Genomic DNA, 23,240 nt, shown 5'->3' with positions numbered 1-23,240 from the left:
GCTCGAGCACACAAATCGCGATCCGTACGGAGTTTGACGAGTGCGTTCTTCTTTTCTCCACGTTCCTTGTAAGCAAAGTTCACTTCCCAGCTTCTGAGCTCATCCTGACGTTCACAGTGCTTGTTTCCACAGAAAAACTGTCCTGCCACCAACCACAAAAACAACCTCGATTCAGCAAAGTCCAGTGCAGTGGGTCGTACTAAAACTTCAGTCGGTTTCAAGTGTTAATGATTGAAACACAAAGCACATTTCTATAATCAGAAAAGCCTGGTTTGGAAATAAATAATTTGGAATTATTGAGGGATATAAACATGGTGAGGGAATATGGCAGACTCCCATTAAGAAGCGAAAGTGGGAGGATGGAGGGAGTGGGGGTAGGGTAGGAGGAGGGAGGGAAAGGGGTTGGGATGAGAGGGAAAAGGGTGAAGTGGGTGTCCGGAAGGAAGGGCTAGGATGAGAAGGGAGGAGGGAGAGGAGAAAGAGAAAGGGGATCGGAGCTTCTGATTGCTTCAGCAATCCTCACATTCTGTACTCATTGTAATTCAAGAAATTTTTGTATCTAGTTTTGTGTTTGAAGTGTCTGTATGTTTGTGTATTTTGGAGGGAGGGTTGGGGGGGACTTAGGAGGTAAAATAAATTCATAGACTCAGGGGTTCAGGGTGTATGGAGGACCCAAATTCTGTCTATGTAAAGGTGTATTGCATAACACCTCTCCCAGTGAAAAGGTTAACCAGTCCGGAACTCTGGGGGAATTAACCAGTCCATAATCCTGGGGGAATTAACCAGTCTGCAACTCTGGGGGGATTAGCGCATCCCTAAGGACGGGATCTTCGTTTGTAGTTTCAAACTTAAACACAGATTCTAAAGAGGTATACCATCAAGGATGAGTAAATGAAAGATGGTTTTGCTGGTGTTGAATGTGGAACTGGTGAATCAGTGATAAAGATGATTCATAAATCGATGCTGAGTGAAAGCAAGTGGAAGAAGCAGGAAATGAAATTGTAATGATCGGATAATTTCTAGACAGCAAATACAAGATGTTCGACATGGCAGATAAGAGCAGGTGGAAGAAGCTGTGTTTGATTGGTCTCAGAACCTTAAAAACAAATTCAATCTCTGGATTTCTGAAATAAAATAAAGCAATGAAAATTTATCAGGCCTTCCAGATGCCCATTGTCTCAATTTATGGCACATTTTCCTGGCTTGTCTCATTTCATAATGCATGGCATTATTTTTGATTTGGTGCACAGAGAGACAGAGAGACAGAGAGACAGAGAGACAGAGAGACAGAGAGACAGAGAGACAGAGAGACAGAGAGACAGAGAGAGAGAGAGACAGAGAGAGAGAGGCAGAGACAGAGACAGAGAGAGAGACAGAGAGAGAGAGAGAGACAGAGACAGAGACAGAGACAGAGACAGAGACAGAGACAGAGACAGAGACAGAGACAGAGACAGAGAGAGAGAGAGAGAGAGAGAGAGAGGCAGAGGCAGAGGCAGAGGCAGAGGCAGAGGCAGAGGCAGAGACAGAGACAGAGACAGAGACAGAGACAGAGACAGAGACAGAGACAGACAGAGACAGAGACAGAGACAGAGAGACAGAGAGACAGAGAGACAGAGAGACAGAGAGAGAGAGAGAGAGAGAGAGAGAGAGAGAGAGAGAGAGAGAGAGAGAGAGGCAGAGGCAGAGGCAGAGGCAGAGACAGAGACAGAGACAGAGAGCCAGAGAGCCAAAGAGAGAGAGAGACAGAGAGAGGCAGAGGCAGAGACAGAGACAGAGACAGAGACAGAGACAGAGAGCCAGAGAGCCAAAGAGAGAGAGAGACAGAGAGAGACAGAGAGAGACAGAGAGAGACAGAGAGAGACAGAGAGAGACAGAGAGAGACAGAGAGAGACAGAGAGAGACAGAGAGAGACAGAGAGAGACAGACAGAGAGAGACAGAGAGAGACAGACAGAGAGAGACAGAGAGAGACAGAGAGAGACAGACAGACAGAGACAGACAGACAGAGACAGACAGACAGAGACAGACAGACAGAGACAGAGACAGCTAAAATAAACATGATGGTCGTGGAGCCCTTCAAGGAAATTGGAAGACAATGCTGAAAACAAGGGATGTTGTTTTTAGTCGGGGATCTCTCCATCAAACCGATAATTATTGTGCGTAAAGAGCATTAAATCGCTTTTCGTGTCATTTAAAGTTTGTATCCGTAATGAGGCGCTTTTAATGTTGTTTACATGAGGCAAAGGCCTCAATCTCAGTTCATAAAATGCCAGGTAGGCTAATGAGAATATAATTTGATCTTAATGATGTTGATCCTTTTTGTTCTTCCTTGTTTTTGATGGGTCATGTTTCCATATGTGTATGTGGGTGTTTGATTTGGTGGTAAGTTGGGTGTACATGCTTGATGGTGGACATGTTATATTCAAGGAAAGATGTGCATAATTTAACGTATTATATAATGATGGAATGTGTGATGAGAGTTATAAATATGTGATAATACATTAAATCCTCCAGCGAGTAACGTTTGAATAGTGCTTTTGCATTGATGGGTTGACACTTGACTGACTGCCTGGATGTAACTGAGATTGTGAATCTACTGATGTAGGTATAATCTACGAATGTGGATCTGCAAGCTGGGTTGTTGATCTGCTGTTTAGAGTGGTCCTGGGCCGAAAGGATAAAAACCTCGAGGAAGAAAGATGCCCAGCTGATTATTATCCATGCAGTTGGGAAACGATTCAATTGCTTACAGGTTAAGGCTCTTACTTTAGGTAAGGAGACGATGTTATGAGGTTTACAATTTAAATAAGGATGAATACAGGATGTTGTAAAATTATCATTTATAGAAATCCTTTAAACTATATTAGATTTTTGGAACGGCCGATACCGTATAATTAATTAAAACTGTGTGTGTGTGCGTGTGCGTGTGCGTGTGCGTGTGCGTGTGCGCGTGCGCGTGCGCGTGCGCGTGCGCGTGTTGTTCATAAAGCATCTCTCTCTCCCTCTCCCTCTGTCCCATCCTTGCTCTATCCCTTCGCAATACAGTGCAGCACCCTCCTTCCACAACTCTCTCACTCTCCCCTCCCCTCTATCTGTCTGAATATATCCGGACGGAAGTTATGTCTGGACAGTTTTTGTCTCCGGACGTGTTCGGACGGTGGTTATGTTTGGAAGGAAGTTTGTCTCCGGACTTGTCAGACAGGAGTTTGTCTCTGGGCCGTGTTTATAGTATGACCGGTACAAATTAGATTTCAGACATTATTTTGTTTCCATCTTGACTGTTATTCTATGCAGAATCATTTTGATGAGACGGGATGAATCGTAATTCACACTCCACCGCACAGCTGCCTTCCCTTCCTCTCACCTTACACTGTCTTCCCTTTCTCCACCCATCCTCGCTCCCCTCCCTCTCTCCTTTCCCTTCCACCTCTTCACTCTCCCTGCGCTTTCTTCCTCACCCATCTCTCCCTTTTCCCCCCTCTTTTTCTCCCTCCCTCCTTTATTATTTCCATCAGCAAAGCGACGGGTGGTATTTGCTGGTCTCTAATAAAAGGCCATTCACACTGAGGGACTAAGAACACAATGTATTGAGCACATTGATACAATCAGTCGCTCAATCACACAGCATTTTGTAGCACACAGTACCTTTCCCTGAAATCACCTCCTTCTCAATCTGCCACCTCAACCCAATCTGTAGGTAGAGAAGCCAAACAAAAGTAAAGGTAAACCACATGATGTTTTTTGAAGACAAGAGAGAAGCAAGCATAAGTGGGTAAAAAGGTTGTGCCAAATGAATGTAATGAATTTGATTCTTACCTTGTTTTCTTTGTATCTGCTCAGATCTGCAATGCAGTATTCTTTAAAAAGTTTGTCATAATACTTCTTTGCCAGAGTCTTTTCCCTAGGATAGAAACGTTTAACAACATTATTCAATGTACGAAGCAAAGTGCACAAAACACAAACGACATCAACAGTACAAATATCCTAATCATCATCATCATCATCATATTAATTTAATGACCTTTTCCCATATTTTAGTGTGTGTTGGTCGATTCATGGCTTATTTCAATTTGGTTCTTTCATTTGCATCTTTCTTCAAATGTAATCTTTACAACACCTTTGTTCACACCTTCCTGCCATGTTTTCTTTTATCTGCCTCTTAGTCTCTCTCCAGGTCAGGTCAGGTATGGGAGCATGTGCCAGAACAGCACGTCGCTGCGTCCACTTTCCGCCGGTACTCCAGGGGCCTCCGTCTGGCCATCCCCCAGGCAGATGCCAGGCCCATCCCCATCTCCTTGAGATGATGGTCAACCTGTTGCAACCATGAGGCACGTGGTCGACCCACTGGCCTCCTCCACTCATGAGACTCCCTCGCTGAGAGAATCTGGTGAGCAGGATCAGAGTCAGGAAAACGAGCCACATGTCCATACAGCCGCAACTGACGCTCACGGACTATGCAGGTAACAAATCTCATCCGAGTCTCTCTCAGCAACCGCTCGTTGGACACAAAATCCGACCAGCGATAGCCAAGGATTCTCTGAATAGACCTGGTACCAAAGGAATTAAGTCTCCATCTCAGATCCTTGGTCAGAGTCCAAGTCTCGCACCCATAGAGCAAGACTGGAAGCACCAAGGACCTGAAGACTTGGACTTTCGTCCTCCCGCACAGGTACCGGCAGCGCCACACCCCATGATCCAGTGAATCCATGACTCCCCAGGCCCGACCCAGACGTCTATTGACCTCTGACTCGCAGCCAGCAGAGACATGAATATCACTGCCAAGGTAAGTGAATCTCTCCACGACCTCAACATCCTCACCACAAACAGACACAGACAGGACAGCAGCATCCAAGATGTCACCGAAAGCCTGGATCTTAGTTTTGACCCAAGAAACCCGTAATCCCAGCGGCTCCGACTCCTCATTCAGCACCTCGAGGGCCCCCAAAAGGTTATCTAAAGTCTCCGCAAAGATGACTGCATCATCTGCAAAATCAAGGTCCGAGATCTTGACATTCCCAAATGACGCACCGCAACTTGATCTCTCCGACATCCTCCCTAGAATCCAGTCCATACAAGTGCTGAAAAGTGTGGGGGCAAGTACACATCCCTGACGAACTCCAGTATCAACTGGAAATAAGTCAGAGATGGTACCACCACACTTCACAGCACTCTCAGTACCAGAGTAGAGTTCAGACATCAGATCGATCAGTTTTGGTGGCACCCCACGAAGACCAAGAATCCTCCAGAGGACATCCCGATTCACTGAATCGAACGCTTTACAGAGATCAACATAGGCTGCAAGCAGCCCCTGCCGAAACTCTCGTCTGCGTTCGATGAGGAATCGAAGTGCAAGGATACGGTCAATCGTTGACCTCTTTGGTGTAAAGCCTGACTGCTCTGGACGCTGGTGCTCAAGCAGATGGTGGCGAACCCTATCGAGAATTATCCGAGCAAAGACCTTGCCCGGCACTGAGAGCAGCGTCACCCCTCGGTAGTTGTTGCAGTCTTGGCGATCACCCTTCCCTTTCCAGAGAGGGACAACAAGGCCCCTCTTCCAGTCAGTTGGGATGATGCCTGTGTTCCAGGCAGAGCACAAAACTGCATGCAACAACACGAGTGCAGCATTTCCACCAGCCTTGAGAAGTTCGGCATGGATGCCACAGATCCCTGGAGCTTTGCCCCGTTTCAACTGGTTCACCGCAGCCCGTGTTTCCACAAGCGAAGGTGGACCACAGTTGATTCGAGGGTCAGCAACAGGGATTGTAACACCCTTGACGTCCAACTCGACAGTTGGGGGATCAGCCTGGTACAACCGCTCAAAGTAACCGGCCCAGCGGGCCTTCACTTCAGACTCCTCTGTCAAGAGCCTACCACTCTCTGCTCGAACTGTAGTGCTCCGAGGGATGGGCTTGGATGAACGTAATGCGCGAATTCCCCTGTAAGCGGGACGAGAATCACCTGTCCACAGGTGATGCTCTACCTCCTCACAGATTCCTCGCACATAGGCCTCCTTGTCCACCCTCAGTGCACGTACAGTTTTACGCCTCAGCTCCCTGAACAGCTCAGCTCTGCCATTCAGCCTGGCCCTGCGACTCTGGTCAATGGTATCCAGTGTCCCTTGAGAGACAAAATTCTTCTTTGCCCTGCGGTGAGCTCCAAGGCATCCACCGGCAACATCAAGGACGGTGGTCTTGAAGGCGCTCCACAACTCTTCAGGACCCCCCAAAGCACCCAGACCCCCCAAGTGTCCACTCAGCCTGTTCGCAAACTCCTCAGCGACTCTCTCATCCCTGAGCTTGGCAACATCCAGCCTCGGCTGGGATGGTACCATTCTCCAGGATTTAAGGTGCAGCTTTAGAGTTGCTACAACAAGCCTGTGGTCAGTATTGAGGAACTGAGCACTCCGGTAGACCCTGCAGTTCTGGATCATCCTCCAACGACCGTCAATGAGGACATGGTCAATCTCCTTTGCCACACCGCCAGCGTTGGAATACCAAGTCCAGCGATGAGCTTGTGGGCGCTGAAACCATGAACCAGCCACCCTAAGTCCATGACTTCTTGCAAAGTCAAGGAACTTAGTGCTATTCTGGTTCATAGTTCCTGACCCATGGGGACCAACACACACCTCATAACCGTCCCTATCAGTTCCAGTCGATGCATTGAAATCCCCCAAGACTAGAAGTGTATCTCGTCTGGGGCACTGATCAACCACAGACTCGAGTGTGGCGTAGAATGCATCCTTCACGGTGAGATCACTCGCCTCAGTCGGAGCATAAACAGAGACCAGGGAAATGACACCTAAGGAGTGACGAATCCTTAATCTCATAATACGCTCGTTGACCGGTGTTACCTCAATTATCATTGGGGTCAGCTTATTGGACACAGCTACAGCAACTCCTTGGGTATGGTAACCATCAGAGCAACCAGACCAATAGTAGGTGTAACCACCCACCATTATCTCGCCGCAATCCGGTCTCCGAACCTCAGAGAGAGCTGCAATCCCGATGTCCAAACGCTTGAGCTCAGATGATAACAGAGACAGGTGATCATCCTCTCTTAGGGATAGGACATTCCAGGCACCCACCCGAAGGGACCTCCTCAGGTTAACCCAAGGAGACCGCCGTCTGGTGGACGACACCTCAGCACCACTCCGACACACTCTCCCGCAATCTGACCCAGGGATGTTACCCCGTGGTTTCCCTCCTATCAAAGATTGGGGGTCCCGAAGGCTTTGCCCCAATCCCGTCATCCGGTGAGCTGCCCTGCGAAGGGAAGCTGCGCAGGAGGTACTCCCACGGAGTGGGTTTTCAGATGTTTTTGCGTTTTGCGGAATGAAGGGTTTTACGGTGGCCGGAGTGCAAATCCTGCCACCAACCTCCTAATAAGAAGTGACCCAACTGCAGGAGGACGTCCGCAGACACAGTTGGGCGCTAGATATGGATGGCCGTTGGCTCACAAGGAGCTCCTCCGCCCTTTGACAGGTTTTGTTTTTAATCCTGCTGGGTGTCCATATCCAAACACCCTCCTCACCAGAAAACCTGGTGGGGGAGACGGTTTAGTCGCCGACGACCCGACCATGGAACAGGTTAGTTCAGGTTTACATGGTACCTGTAGCAGGTCACAGATCGAACCTGACCTGACAATGATCAGGTCAGGTTCGATCCTGATCTCTCTCCATTTGACTCAAAACTTCCCATCTTCTCAACAGGTTCATCCACCGTACTTCTAGCTGCATCACTGAACCATCTCAGCCCTCTCTTAATTTGATCTCTATACCACAATGTTTTAGCATAATCCTAAGATCAACACTCCATTATTTATCTTTCAATCAAATACCACACATCCATCTTAACATCCTCATCTCTATTCTTTTATCTTCCATATGAGCAGGATATCTTGAAAGGTTATGGTCGGATTTGGACAAAACAGGGTGGAGAGGTTGAGTGTGTGACAAGGATGAATTGATTAGATTTCGGTGAAGATCTGGGTTTGGATCCAAATGTGAGTATTTTAAAGTGATTCTTCACCATTGAGTGATCGTGCGAAAACTATATATCGCATGATATCTCAAAAGTTAGATAGATTTGGATGAAACTTGGTGGACAAGTTGGGTGTGTGACGAGGACGAATTGATTTGATATTGGTAAAGATCCAGATCCGGATACGGGAATTTTTTTCAGTGATTCTTCACCATTGAGTGATAGGGCCAAAGATGATGTACATCATAATATCTCAAAACGTTATGGACGGATTCTGACAAAACTAGGTGGATGAGTTGGGTAGGTGACAAAACCAAGCTGATTAGATTTTGGCTGAGGTCCAAATACAGATCTGACCTATCAGTGGGACACAAACCATAAACTGTTCAGCTTGGCAGAGGTATACGCTCGACTGAGTGCCATTGTGTGTGTGCCATTCCAGTTAACCTCCACCATCAAAGATCAGAGGTTACTGTTTTCACCCCTTTCTGTTTGTTTGTTTGTTTGTGAACAGTATTACGGAAAAACTCCTTGACAGATTTCGATGAAACTTGGTGGGGGGATTAGGTATGGTCCAGGGAACATGCCATTAGATGTTGGACTTGGTCCAAAATTCAATATGGCCGCTATGGCGGCCATTTTGAAAAAAATATTTGAACTTTTTTTTTTGCATTTCTACACGTTTTAAGTGATTTCCAACTCCAAACCCCCCAAAAAAAATTGTTAGAGAAAAAATAAATTTTTGCAACTTTTTTTTCAACAAAATTTCGATTTTTTTTTTTTTTTGCATTTCTACATGTTACAAGTGATTTCCAACAAAAAACATGCCAAAATTATAATTACGGCTGATTTTGGAACTTCAGGTGGATATACCCACATAAAATCAATTTCTGTCTCAAGGAATCTAGCACTTATGACGAATGACTTGAGTATGTAAAAGTTAAAAGTAAAAGGGAAAGTTGCAAACTATAACTCTGTGAGCACTGTCGATGTCAAATTGAATGAATAGGATATCAGGTTCACTTGAGTGACCTAGCAGTATTGGCGGCGGAGGTTTTGCACTCAACCGAGTGCTCCCCCTCTAGTTAACCTCCGCCATCGAAGATGGACGGAGGTTACTGTTTTCACCCCTGTCTTTCTTTGTTTGTTTGTTTGTGAACAGTATTACGGAAAAACTCCTGGACGGATTTTGATGAAACTTGGTGGGGGGGATTAGGTATGGTCCAAGGATCATGCCATTAGATTTTGGACTTGGTCCAAAGTCCAATATGGCCGCTATGGTGGCCATTTGGAAAAAAAAATATTTGAATTTTTGTTTTTGCATTTCGACATGTTTTAAGTGATTTCCAACCCCAAAAAAAATTTGTTACAGAGAAAAAAAAATTTTGCAACTTTTTTTCAAAAAAATTTATTTTATTTGAAAAATATTTGAATTTTTTTTTTTTTTTTTGCATTTCTACATGTTTTAAGTGATTTCCAACCCCCCCCCCCGCCAAAAAATTTGTTCGAGAAAAAAAACCCAGAAATTTTGCAACTTTTTTTTCAAAAAAATTTCGATTTTTTTTTTTTGGCATTTCTACATGCACGTCGATCTAGTTTAGTTTATTCAATCGTGGTTCAGTAGAGTCTGATCCGTTTTGACCTACAATGAATGGGATATCAGGTTCACTTGAGTGACCCAGCAGTATTGGTGGCGGAGGTTTTGCACTCTACCGAGTGCTCCCCCTCTAGTTCATTGACTGAGTTCAGGCTTGTATTCATTTCCTTTGTTACTTTTTTTTCTTTTTAAGTGGTCCAAGGCTCCTTCCTGCAGGAGCGAGAATACGAAGCATGCCTACACATACATAGAGATGAGTCAACACTGGACTTGACCAGAGGAACACAGCCAATGAGCTTAGGGGAAGTGACGTGACAACCCTGAGCGATCTTGGCCATCTTGATGACCACTTTTCTCTCCCCAGTCAACAGGACAATTTAGGAAACATTTCCTGCTCCTCAAGGAACACCAAGCCACGGAGTTTATCCATGCTCTACCTTATAAATGCTTAGCTTCAAGTGAAGAAGCAGCAACTATGTTTTAAGTCTTTGGCATGCCTCAGCAAAGGTCAGGCTCAAATGGGCAACCTCTCAGACTGAAAGCAGATGCTTGATCCATGATGCCACTGAGTCAAATAATTTTTGCATACAGTTGGACAAAAAGGTTAGTAATACAAAGATAATTTATGCATGTAAATAGTAATTATTTTTGTGTTAAAGATCCAGCATAAATTTCATCGACAAAGAGTTGACGAAACAGTTGAAGTTAATCTTATGCCTTGAAATGTGGATGGAAAAAGAGCTCTGTGTTGGATTTAGAAGAAAATTAAAAAGTGAAAATTCCTGGACGTCCTTGCCACAATTGTTGATAATATATTTTACAATTTAAATCTCCAATATTAGACTTGAATAAAAGCTTATGTTTCCTCACTTTAAATAGCTTCCACATGGTAAAGCAAAGTTTACTAAAATGTGGTACAGATGACATATTTTGATTTCACGAGTAATACCCACTCCCCCTGAGAGCAAAATATGGTGTCCATACCTCTTCTCTTCAGCAGGGGTCACTGGTTAAACCAGTTACACTATGCCATGCATACAGGATAAAAAAGAACAATTTATTTTTGACTTGAATTTGAATCATCATTGCGATGCACAAGAAAGAGCAGTTGGTACCTTGCTTACACCAGCAATGCACTCACCATGTCATGTCCTTTTCATCATCCGCAGACCAGAGGAACCGATGGTTCTCACGAACAACATCCAACTCAGACTTGTCTTTTTGCCTGAACATTAAAGTTGAAAAAGTAGGGTCACATTTAATGTTAGGGTGACAAACGTCTGTGAAAATGGGTTCTGTGCGTGGATCCATTGTGCCCGTGTACATTACCGTCCTTCATTAGCTGACTATAATTCACCGTCTGTCTGTTCCCATGTACCGCAAAAACGGCTGAACCGATCGCAACCATTTTTTGGGTGTGTAATCCTGCGACCCCTTGGAGGAAAATAGGCATAAATATAACAACATGGCCCCCTTGATGGCTGCCGTAGGGAGCGGGTGCTTCTCTTATATAAATAATTTTCTGTTGATAGCCATTATTAACGAACATGGAACAGATGAAAAAAGGCGCAGAAGCAAGAATAGACAAATGCAAAAGCCCTCAACGACAACAATGAATACCTTTTCTGAACTATAAAAAGAGCCGTGCGTATGTCCGTGTGTACCTCTGTGCATGCGTGAGTTTCACCCATTGTATTGGTTGGACAGCTCGCTTGACTCCATCCACAATTTCTATACTACGGCCGCCAATTTAGGAACCCTGTAGAATTACCTTTATAACCCTTTTAGAATGATCTTTTCTCTCAAGCAGCACTTTGACTGCAGAGGTTATGCAGTGTGCTATTATTTCCATCTATTTTCTCAAATTGTGAGTTGTGCAGACGACTCTGTCAACGGGTTTCTGTGACGTCGGTGACAGCATGATAGGGGAGCAGAAAATGTTACATATTCCACTGTTTTGACGTGGGAATGCCCGTTTGTTTTTATGGCTGGGAGGAGGGTGAGAGTAAATATGGGACAACTTTGGAAGGAGGAAAGAGGGGGGTGGGGTTGAAGACTTGAGTGCGGAGAGAGCAAAGATGGGATAGAGTTGGGAGGGGGAGACTGAGGTGTTTTTGTTCAGTTATCAGAATTGCAGATGTGAGTTTACTCACAGTAAAAATGGAAGTGTGTGTGTGTGTGTGTGTGTGTGTGTGTGTGTGTGTGTGTGTGTGTGTGTGTGTGTGTGTGTGTGTGTGTGTGTGTGTGTGTGTGTGTGTGTGTGTGTGTGTGTGTGTGTGTGTGTGTGTGTGTGTGTGTGTGTGTGTGTGTGTGTGTGTGTGTGTGTGTGTGTGTGTGTGTGTGTGTGTGTGTCACTGTGGGGAAGTGTGATGCAATCACCCTACAGGTAATGTGCTAGTGTTTCAAAAAGCAAACATGTTCATGGAACACAAAAAAAACCTTCAAAAGAAAAGGGGTATGGACGTAAGGTTGGCATTAATCAATCATAGAAAAAAACTCATTTCAAGCATTTGACTCCAAGGGTTTGGGAATCATCAGCGTACCCAGTTAGTATGTCCAGGCACATGGCCTTTTGTTTTGTTTTGCATGCCAATTGTCTTCTATTCTGAGAGCCAGAGGTCAATAGATGTCTGGATCGGGCTTGAAGTGTCATGGATTCACTGGATCATGGGGAGTGGCGCTGCCGGTGTCTATTCAGGAGGACGAAAGTGCCTCGTAGTTGCAGCAGGTTCATCAGCATCTCAAGGAGATGGAAATGGGCCAGGCATCTAGCTGGGGGATGGCCAGACAGAGGCCCCTGGAGTACCGACGGAAAGTGGACGCAGCGACGCGCTGCTCCGGCACATGTTCCCATACCTGACCTGACCTGTACCCTATCTTCTCCATGATTGGTTAGCCACCAAATCAGTCATGCTGATCGAGAGCATTTTTTTTTGATCGAGATCATGCTGATCGAGAGCATACGCCCTACGTACGGTCGACGTGCAACACAACTACGTCACAACTACGGCATGTCGAATTGCTACGGCCAACGTAGAAATGAAAAAAGTTATATCTCCGCGTTATAATTCCACGGCGACCCCTATGGCCTGTAAAAGATAGCCAAACGGCGTAGGGCCACCCTGAGGCCACCGCAGAAACTCTGCAGCCGCCGCACATTTGTGTCAATTCAGAGGGCATACGGCCGCCGTAGAGCAAATGTGACTTAGGCCTCAGCAGCTTAAGTGACATTTCGATGATTTGACCAAAAGTAAACAAGGTTTATGCCAAGTGTACAAAAATAAAAGATGAGCTTAATGATGAAAATGGATATGGAGTACGACAGGATGGTGAAAACAACCACAACAAAAAGTATTAGCTGAGTCAGGTGTTGTTGACCCATTAAATGAAACCCACGTGGATCTTTGAAAGTCCTCCATTTTTCCACCGTAATAGAGCAGGTAGTCTCTGACAAATTTCTTGTGTCGAGAATACTGAAGACGTAGTCAGGTAAAGGATCCACAATGAAGTTTGCACACACAGAATTTCCATTGGGTAAAAAAAGACCACCTTGAGATGAAGGAGAATCTATATATTATTACTGAAGGACCAATTTTGTGCTCCTCCGAGCGGTCGCGTCACGTTTTTCTCGGTACTGTGACCTGGGCTGAAAAACTTCGTACCTGTAAGAGTGCATCGCACATAGTGGCAATAGTCAAACTTCAACTCTGAAGCAGAATAAACACTTTTCGTTACATAAACTTACATTCGTTTACATGGCGACGTGTGACGTCACCGCTGAGAGGCGTCAGGACGTCATGACATCATCGGTCATTCGCTGACGTCATTACGTCTGTCGTCGACAGACCGTCACCGCTGAGAGGTGTAATTGCACTCCTCAAAAATAGCGTCTGCAATGTAAAACCCTCTTCTGCACATGCTGACTCCCTCAGAATGTGAATTTCACACAAAAAATGTAACAAGAAACATTGTATCTTCTATATATTAATACTGAAGGACCAGGTTTGTGCTCCTCCGAGCAGTCGTGTCACGTTTTTCTCAGTACTGTGACCTGGACTGAAAGAGACTTCGTACCTGTAAGCGTGCATCGCACAAAGCGGCAAGAGTCAACTTTCAACTCTGAAGCAGAATAAACACTTTTCGTTGAGACGGGGGCGAGGAGTGAAGAGGCGGGGGCGGGGGCGGGGGATGAAGAGACGGGGGCAGGGAGTGAAGAGGCGGGGGGGCAAGGTAAGCAAATTTTTGGGTGGGGGTAAGCAAATTGAAAGCAGGAGATGGGGGAAATGGAGTGGGGGATGAGTGGGCAGGGGCTGGGGTGACTTTGGCGGGGTTGAGTGTGAGGGGGTGGACAGGGGCGGAGGCCCAGGGGCAAGTGGGGCGGGGAATCAAGAGACGGGGGATGGGGAGTGAAGAGGCAGGGGCGGGGCCGGGGTAATTAAATTTTGGGCGGGGGTAAGCAAATTGAAGGCGGGGGGTGGGAGGTGGGGGGGATGGGGCAGGGGCAGGGGATGAGTAGGCAGGGGCAAGCACGCCCTGTCCAGTCCATGTCCCTCGAGTGTGGGTGAGCTGGTGAGGGTGGTTGAATGAACGGAATCCGTCTGTGACGGGGTTTCGGCGAGTCATAAATGAATGTGCCATCGTAGAATATCGCAGTGTTGCTGAATTAAATTAATTTTTATTTTTGAATTTAAAGTCCACTATGATAAATGCATTTAGCACCCTGCTTCAAACTTGGAAAATTACAAGTGAAAACTCAAAAATATTGGGTCATTTGTTGCGTATTAGTGGAATTTGATTGAGACGTGCACAGATAATATTTAGCGCATCTGCATGTCTGATTTCAGCAAGAAAATTATTTCCAAGCAGTGTTCTTGTGTAATTGCAAATAAGCTTCAGATACCTGTGTTTGGCTATGTGTCTACTTGAAATGATCGTGCCGACAGAACAATTCATGAAGCCAAACAACCTGGCCAACATTCATTACTGTAAACATAATTCTGAGACAGAAACAACTCAATGGTGGATACATGCAATGTATTCTCAAATTTATAACAGAGATACATCCGCACATACTCCCCAAGAGGAAATCATACCCTTGCATTAAAAGAAATGCCTCTATATATTCAAGGCAAAATTGTGGAGCCGTATCAAAAAAGTCTGATGGAAAGCCCTGATAATTATGCATACAATTTTATTTTATTTTTTGACTTTTGACTGGGTTACAACATCCTGAGTATTTCTTGTCAATATATAGATTAGTATACTATATTATTCTGACTAACACATAACCCACAACATGGATGTGAGTAGTTATCACTGGATACCTTACACTCCCAATCAAATAATTGGATGCAAAATCCTTACTTCCTCTTTCTTCTTTCATTTGCAACACATGGCTCTGGTTTGCAATCACTTGTTGGGGCGAGGCTGTGCCATTGATGCAGTGCACCCGATGCGTTTGAGTAGGCATTTAGAATTTATACAGAGTGCCATCCATAGCTCACAGACTCTTCAGGAAAGGCACGGTGGAATCTTTAACGTCCACCAACTAAAACTGACAAATGGGATTCAGAGTTTAACGTCCATCTGAAGGACGGCACACAAATGTATGCCTCGCTCTGCATGCGAAACACCAGGATGACAGTTTATATAGCTGGGTCGAGATTCCAAGCCAGTTCAGGTCAGGTATGGGAGCATGCACCAGAGCAGCGCGTCACTGCGTCCATTTTCTGCCGGTACTCCAGGGGCCTCCGTCTGGCCACCCCCCAGGCAGATGCCTGGCCCATCCCCATCTCCTTGAGATGCCGATCAACCTGCTGCAACCACGAGGCACGTGGTCAGCTCATGGGCCTCCTCCACTCACGAGACTCCCTCGCTGAGAGAATCTGGTGAGCAGGATCAGCGTCAGGAAAACGAGCCACATGTCCATACAGCCGCAGCTGATGCTCACGGACTATGCAGGTAACAAATCTCATTTGAGTCTCTCTCAGCAACCGCTCGTTGGACACAAAGTCCGACCAGTGATAGCCAAGGATTCTCCGAAGAGAACTGGTACCAAAGGAATTAAGTCTCCGTCTCAGATCCTTGGTCAGAGTCCAAGTCTCACATCCATACAGCAAGACTGGAAGCACAAAGGACCTGAAGACTCGGACTTTCGTCCTCCCGCAGCGCCACACCCCATGATCCAGTGAATCCATGACTCCCCAGGACCAACCCAAACATCAATTGACCTCCGACTCACAGCGAGCAGAGACATGAATATCACTGCCAAGGGAAATGAATCTCTCCACGACCTCAACATGCTCACCACAAACAGGCACAGACAGAACAGCAGCATCCAAATGTCATTGAAAGCCTGGAGCTTAGCTATGACCCAGGAAACCCGTAATCCCAGCAGCTCTGACTCCTCATTCAGCACCTCGGTTGCCCCCAAAAGGATAACTAAAGTCTCTGCAAAGATGACTGCATCATCTGCGAAATCAAGGTCAGAGATCTTGACATTCCCAAGCCAGGCTCGACACTCAAAGGCGAATGTGCATACCTCTCGGCTATTCTGCCAGCCCATAAACCAAAATAAGAACTGCAGATTCATTGCTCATCAGTCTTTATGCAATGGAGGTATCACAGATATCAGGCAGACATTAAACTACCCACAATAATGAAAAGATATATTCAAAATTAGCATGGCAACCCCAAAAATACCTCAGCACAGCAACCCCATTCCAATGCAGATTGGAGTGAACCAAAAGGATACAGCATCCATGGCCAAGAGCTGAGATCGTTGATGTCTTGCTTCTTGCCTAAAAACACATTCCACAACAACTTCTGCTTTGAAGTGAAAACAAAAAACGATCAAATAACTTCCACATTTAACTAAAAGGCTTCTTGGTAATTGCAATTCAGTGTTATTTTACATAATTAAATTACATGCAATGTAGACCATCATTAAAACAAATAGTCTTTCACACGAATTGTCATGATCTCATTGGACAAAGACAATTAAAAAAAACGTTTTTATCATTTCACTAATATTTATATAAAAAAATTCAACTCAAAAAGGCAATTCGTTTTCATGAGTTCTTTCTTTCGCAATTAAAAATGTTTTTATCATTTCACTAATATTTATATAAAAATTCAACTCAAAAAGGCAATTCGTTTTCATTCTTTCGCAATTAAAAATGTTTTTATCATATCACTAATATTTATATAAAAATTCAACTCAAAAAGGCAATTCGTTTTCATGAGTTTTCTTTCTTTCGCAATTAAAAATGTTTTTATCATTTCACCAATATTTATATAAAAATTCAACTCAAAAAGGCAATTCGTTTTCATTCTTTCGCAATTAAAAATGTTATCATTTCACTAATATTTAAATAAGAATTCAACTCAAAAAGGCAATTCGTTTTCATGAGTTTTCTTTCTTTCGCAATTAAAAATGTTTTTATCATTTCACCAATATTTATATAAAAATTCAACTCAAAAAGGCAATTCGTTTTCATTCTTTCGCAATTAAAAATGTTATCATTTCACTAATATTTAAATAAGAATTCAATTCAAAAAGGCAATTCGTTTTCATGAGTTTTCTTTCTTTCGCAATTAAAAATGTTTTTATCCTCTCTTTTGTTAACATGTTATCAAAATTAAAATCAGAAATACAATTCATTTTAATGAGTATTGTTTTGAGGAAAATAAAAAAAACAATTAAAAAATGTTTTCATCTTTTCTTTCGCGAATATTTTATCAAAATTCAAATCAAAAAGGCGATTCATTTGAATGAGAGTTTTCCATTGCACGCAATTGTGAGAAGGTTTATCGATATAAAAGCGTTTTCAAAAAGTTTGGTCCCACCTGTCATATTCCTCTTCTGCCAAACTTTTAGATGCCAGCTTACACGTACGTTCCTTGGAAAAAGGTTTCTTCATGATGTCATCATCTCTTTTAAACCTACAACATTTGAGATAGTAAATCTGTAAAGGCAATCAACCTGAGGCAGATCAATGAAACACAAGCGTACATGGAAACATCGATAATCATGTTCGGTAAATGACAAAACACTTTCGTAATACTGCCAGAAATGGCAAGGTTTATTAATTGATGAATCGACTGTTTGTTGTTACCGTTTAAATCCTCCATGCTCTGTGGAGTCCGCCTCACTCCCATACTCGCTGAACTCAGAATCATACGCTCCTGCACCAGCCTGAAACAAACACACAAAACAAAAATGTCGTTTTTTTCATAAAACTGATCCTCGAATTTAATGAACTGTTCTATGAACACATTGAATGAACATTTCATGAACAGTCAGGGCTAAAATAGTGGTAGGATGAAAAAGTAAGAACTTCAATAAAATAAGGACTTCAGAAACTTGTAAGCGAGTGAGCGATTTTTATACTGCTAAGATTATCAGCCGGATTCCTTCCTTCATAAAAATTTCAACTCTTTTCGCCCATAACCTCTCCAAATAGTGGGTCCACAACCTTGATGGTGGGTCTACATCAGCAGATTCACAAGCCCAGCTGTGTTCATACAGTCAGTCAATCCAGCAATAAAATCTCACTTTTAAATGTTCCACTTGTAGCTTACCATTAGATGTTTACTATTCTTGCTATCGGGTTTCATCTCTTCACTTCTATTCATAATCCTTCTAGCATACTCCATTATGTTACAATATTGTTATGAAAATGACTTGGGGGGGGGGGGAGGGCGAATGAAGGGGTAAGGTTAGTTATTTCATAATGGATGTTCACGAGGCGTTTTGTCGCATCCAGTTTAGCAGTTGCAAGGATCAAGCATCGAGAGCTCCCTGTCACCTTAGCTTCAATCTCTGTCTCTTTTCTCTCTTTTTCCCTCTGCATATAGTGTTCTTAATCCTTCCCATTGTATTTTGTCATCTCCCACGTAACCAAGATAGTGGAACCATGTGTGAGATTTTCTATGAGGCTGACAGAATCACATTTGCGATCTCCCATGCAACTGCGGAAACATGGTGGAAGCACGTATGTGACCTCCAGCAGGGGGCGGTCCGTACTACAAATGACATCAGTACCGAGGCTATAAAAAGCCAGGCACAGAGGCACTGTGGCCAATGCCACAGTCGTTCGTAGTCAAGGCAGTGCAAGTGCCACAGTTTTAATCTTTCATAGAGTTCCGCAGTTGGAGTCCCGCATCGAGTCTCAAAATTGAGTCTCAAAATCGGGGGCAATGGATTCCAGTCAGTCCCAGTTGCGGTACGAGCTACGGTTTCAGGGCACTCCAAGCACAGTACGAGCCACTCCAGGCGCATTGTGTTCTATGAACACTCTAGTTTTGGTATGCATCAATCAAATAATTCAATCAATCGTAATTAGAGCCCAAACTTTGTTTACACAGAATTTCTCATGTGCAATTCTATTTATTTGACTAATATGCTTTTTGATGTGAGAAAGCACAAGCTTCTCCATCCATCCATTGGGACCACACTCTGTGCAGAGTGTGAGTGCTCCCAAAGCAGTCTCCTTGGTTATTGGGCACAAACCTAGATGGGTCACCACTCTGACACAGGATACCAGCATGCTGGCACTCATTTTGCCGACATTGGAAGTATGACAAGTAGAGTCAACCCCACCTGGTATTAATTCAACAGCCAAGTGGGATTTGAACTCAGGATCCTAGGATCTCATGCCCACCACTCTAACCATTAAGCCATCACCAGGCATACTAGCTTCTGATGACACAATCATTCTTGGTGTGCAGTGTTGGTACAGTAAATAATGTACAGTGGTGATACCCTTAGCTATGTTCGTACTCGTGTACTGTCCACACCGTAAAGATTGAAAATCACCTCTCATTGCCAAAGGAGGGCAACGATCTATGCTGAAACAAAATAAAGTAGGACCTCTTTTACAACGCAGAATATTCATGAAATATAGTGACAACATTAATTGCTATTTTGAAATCTTAACTGTATTGTTGCGGTTATGGAAAACGGACCCCCAGGGGAGTTGCATCCAACATGTAGGAGACCCTGAATCAGATATTTCATGAGTATGTGTACATAGACAGGTCACTTCCCTTTGTACAGGGGATGGGAATATGCTCCGTGTGGGTTTAGCTCAGTTCTTTCCCCTCGTGCTATTCCCCAACTTCCATCCGACTTTCCATCAATCCATCTCCAATCCCTCACCCTTGTGCTTCCAAGCCGCTATCATCCCCCGTACCTCCTCACCACCCTTCACACCCCCGAACCCCGTACGAGCTCAAATAACCCTGCATCATTCAACATAGTCCACGCCATATATGCCATTTTGGGGAAGAATTGTGCACTTTTGAGTACAAATATACCCTTTTGCACACAACTATGTTGAACTTTGCTTTTTCATCTAAGACCAGGGAACACCTTGTCTGGCTCATGTGAGCATGTGAAATTGATCAGTAACCATGGCAACCATTTTTTCTTTTTAAAACAAATTTACAAAAAACATAATCATGAATGAAAATTTTATTCTATTAAATAAGGAGTAAATTTTTGAGCCCAGAAATGACATGGTTTATGGGCAGAATCCTTCAATTCCAGTATTTATTTAGTTTATCGACTGTTGCCATAAGGAATCGAAGGTATAAATTGGTGAGAATAATGGATACTTGTTTTAAACACTAAATAAACCACAAAACTGTCAAAATTTACATGTGAAGTTATGTTTGTGTCATATCACGAATCATGTAACTAAGCATTCTCGACAGATTCATTTTCAATCGTCTCCATTGTTGGTACAACCACCTTTGCAGGAACACAAATCAGGGCACATTAACTTTTCTGAGAAGCACTTGCAATTTCCTGAAGGCAGGTAGGCAGACCGATTGCTCTACAAATAAAATTAGGAAAAAAATTTAAAAAAAAAGAAAAAAGAACCCGGAGAGTCGGAAATAGTAAAAGGCACGTCGAAACAAATATAATGAAGTGTATGTGAAGTTTCATGACGACTGGCTTGGAAATGAAAATGTTCATACACAGACGCGAAGCATCAGACAGACAGAGACAACAGACCGGCAGGTTCAACGTACCTTTGTGCCAAAGGCCATATTTGTACTCTGAAGTACACAATTTTTTTCTATACGGCCTAGACTAACACACATTCAATCCTCAAGTAAATAAATTCCCTTCCTTCCCTGCACCTCCCCCATTTAAAGCACAACGCAATATTTCTCACAGTACAAAGTTGATCACAACGCTAAAATGGAGAGTATCATGGTGGCATATCCACCAAAAATTCTTCCAGAAGGATGTTCACTACTCAGTTCCAAAGGACCCTTCTGAAAGGCATTTGAAGACTCGGCGAGCAGGAGAGTCACTGGGAGAGAACACAAGCAGGTGGGGGGAGAGGGGGAGCCTCAAGGGCACCTTTGCCGCACTTCGCGCCAGGCTCTATAAAAACAGGACGAGCGAATGAATAGCCGTCTGTGCCAAAGGGGAACCTCTGCCAAGAGCTGTTGCCTTCACGAGCTGAATGCTAAACCACAAGTAGCCTGCATGATTTGTTGCCTGAATGAGTGAGCTGACCAATGGGGCAGGCGGCGGCACGTGATCCTTGGGCACCGAGGCCCCAACCCGATTTACACATGATATTCCTGACATAGCACCAACACCTTTATATTCCCTACCCTCCCCCTCCTCCCTACCCTCCACTTTGGGATTGACACAGACCTGTCTGGCTGCATGGTGCAAGCCAGCGGTCGAACCAACACCCTGTTCTCTCTCCGTCTGCTTACTCTGCCTATTTACTCTTCCGGATGAGTGTCATGGTGCACCCGTTATGTTTTGTAGAGAAGTAAGATTGTGTAAGGGGCCTACATGCTCACGGTAACCGGTAACTATTTCTCTCCTGTGTCTTTGCCTTGTTATGCATGGGTGAAACTGCAGAATTTTTGAAAAAAGGGAAGGAACAAGAAAATGACTCCTCACTAGGCAGGGGGATCCGGGGGCATGCCATTTTTCCTGAGGGGTCTGGGAGGCATACCCCCCCCTGTAAATTTTGAAAAATTGATGTCAAAATATGCATTTTGGAGGTGATCCTGTCCAAATTGTAAAAAAAATAATAATAAATAAAAAATAAAAAACTGCAAATAAATGAAAGTGATATTTGGGGAAGAATTTTTTATATTTCTCTTGAAAATCCATTGCTGGGAAGATTTTTTCAGTTTGTAGATATAACATTTTGTAATCATAAAATAAATGAATACTGAATACCACATACCGATCCAGGACTTTCAATAAAAGAGTTTTATAAAGGGGTGGGGGTGGGGGGGGTTTACATGCCATGCAATGGAGCGGTTAACTGGAATCATCCTCACTCATGGTGCAAAACCACAGCATTCACTACCCCTTTAAACTCACATGTCATGTAATGGAGCTGTTTATCGGAATCACCCTCGCTCCAGTCTAATCCATAGCATTCACTACCCCTTTAAACTCACATGTCATGTAATGGAGCTGTTTATCAGAATCACCCTGGCTCCAGTCTAATCCATAGCATTCACTACCCCTTTAAACTCACATGTCATGTAATGGAGCTGTTTATCAGAATCACCCTCGCTCCAGTCTAATCCATAGCATTCACTACCCCTTTAAACACACACGTCATGCAATGGAGCAGTTTATCGGAATCACCCTCGCTCCAGTCTAATCCATAGCATTCACTACCCCTTTAAACTCACATGTCATGTAATGGAGCGGTTTATCGGAATCACCCTCGCTCCAGTCTAATCCATAGCATTCACTACCCCTTTAAACTCACATGTCATGTAATGGAGCGGTTTATCGGAATCACCCTCGCTCCAATCTAATGCAGAGCATTCACTACCCCCTTTAAATTCGCATGTCATGTAATGGAGCGGTTTATCGGAATCACCCTCGCTGCAGTCTAATGCAGAGCATTCACTACCCCGTTTAAACTCACATGTCGCGTAATGGAGCGGTTTATCTGAATCATCCTCGCTCCAGTCTAATGCAGAGCATCCATGTCCCCTTTAAACTCACACATCATGAAATGAAGTGGTAAATCGGAATCATCCTCGCTCCAGTCTAATGCAGAGCATTCATGTCCCCTTTAAACTGACACATCATGAAATGAAGTGGTAAATCGGAATCATCCTCGCTCCAGTCTAATCCATAGCATTCACGTCCCCTTTTAACTGACACATCATGAAATGAAGTGGTAAATCGGAATCATCCTCGCTCCAGTCTAATCCATAGCATTCACGTCCCCTTTTAACTCACATGTCATGTAATGGAGCGGTTTATCGGAATCACCCTCGCTCCAGTCAGATGCAGAGCATTCACTACCCCTTTAAACTCACGTCATGTAATGGAGCGGTTTATCAGAATCACCCACGCTCCAGTCTACACCAGAGCATTCACGACCCCCCTTTAAACTCAAGTCATGTAATGGAGCTGTTTATCAGAATCACCCTCGCTCCAGTCAAATTCATAGCATTCACTACCCCTTTAAACTCACGTGTCATGTAATGGAGCGGTTTATCGGAATCACCCTCGCTCCAGTCTAATCCATAGCATTCACTACCCCTTTAAACTCACATGTCGTGTAATGGAGCGGTTTATCGGAATCATCCTCGCTCCAGTCTAATCCATAGCATTCACTACCCCTTTAAACTCACATGTCGTGTAATGGAG

At 44.1% G+C, this 23,240-nt stretch overlaps 1 protein-coding gene across 3 annotated transcripts in view; it reads right to left on the bottom strand.

The window, feature by feature from the left end:
* The window catches only part of LOC147015235 (protein FRA10AC1 homolog), a 52,270-nt gene that overhangs the window by 15,982 nt on the left and 13,048 nt on the right, over positions 1-23,240 (bottom strand). For all 3 annotated transcript variants that reach the window (XM_085849808.1, XM_085849807.1, XM_085849806.1), the window contains 8 exons: positions 17,692-17,771; positions 17,423-17,518; positions 16,329-16,374; positions 12,971-13,047; positions 10,716-10,799; positions 3,815-3,899; positions 3,644-3,689; positions 29-142 (listed from right to left, as the gene is read on the bottom strand). In XM_085849808.1, the coding sequence (XP_085705934.1) occupies positions 29-142; positions 3,644-3,689; positions 3,815-3,899; positions 10,716-10,799; positions 12,971-13,047; positions 16,329-16,374; positions 17,423-17,518; positions 17,692-17,771 (628 nt within the window). The remainder of the gene's footprint in view (positions 1-28; positions 143-3,643; positions 3,690-3,814; positions 3,900-10,715; positions 10,800-12,970; positions 13,048-16,328; positions 16,375-17,422; positions 17,519-17,691; positions 17,772-23,240) is intronic.

Source organism: Eptatretus burgeri, chromosome 12 (assembly GCF_056783735.1).
Source record: "Eptatretus burgeri isolate ZD-2024b chromosome 12, Ebu_testis_v1, whole genome shotgun sequence".
Classification (NCBI taxonomy): Eukaryota; Metazoa; Chordata; class Myxini; order Myxiniformes; family Myxinidae; genus Eptatretus; species Eptatretus burgeri.
The sequence above is the reverse complement of the archived record's forward strand: the minus strand, read 5'-3'. Positions and strand labels throughout refer to the sequence as shown.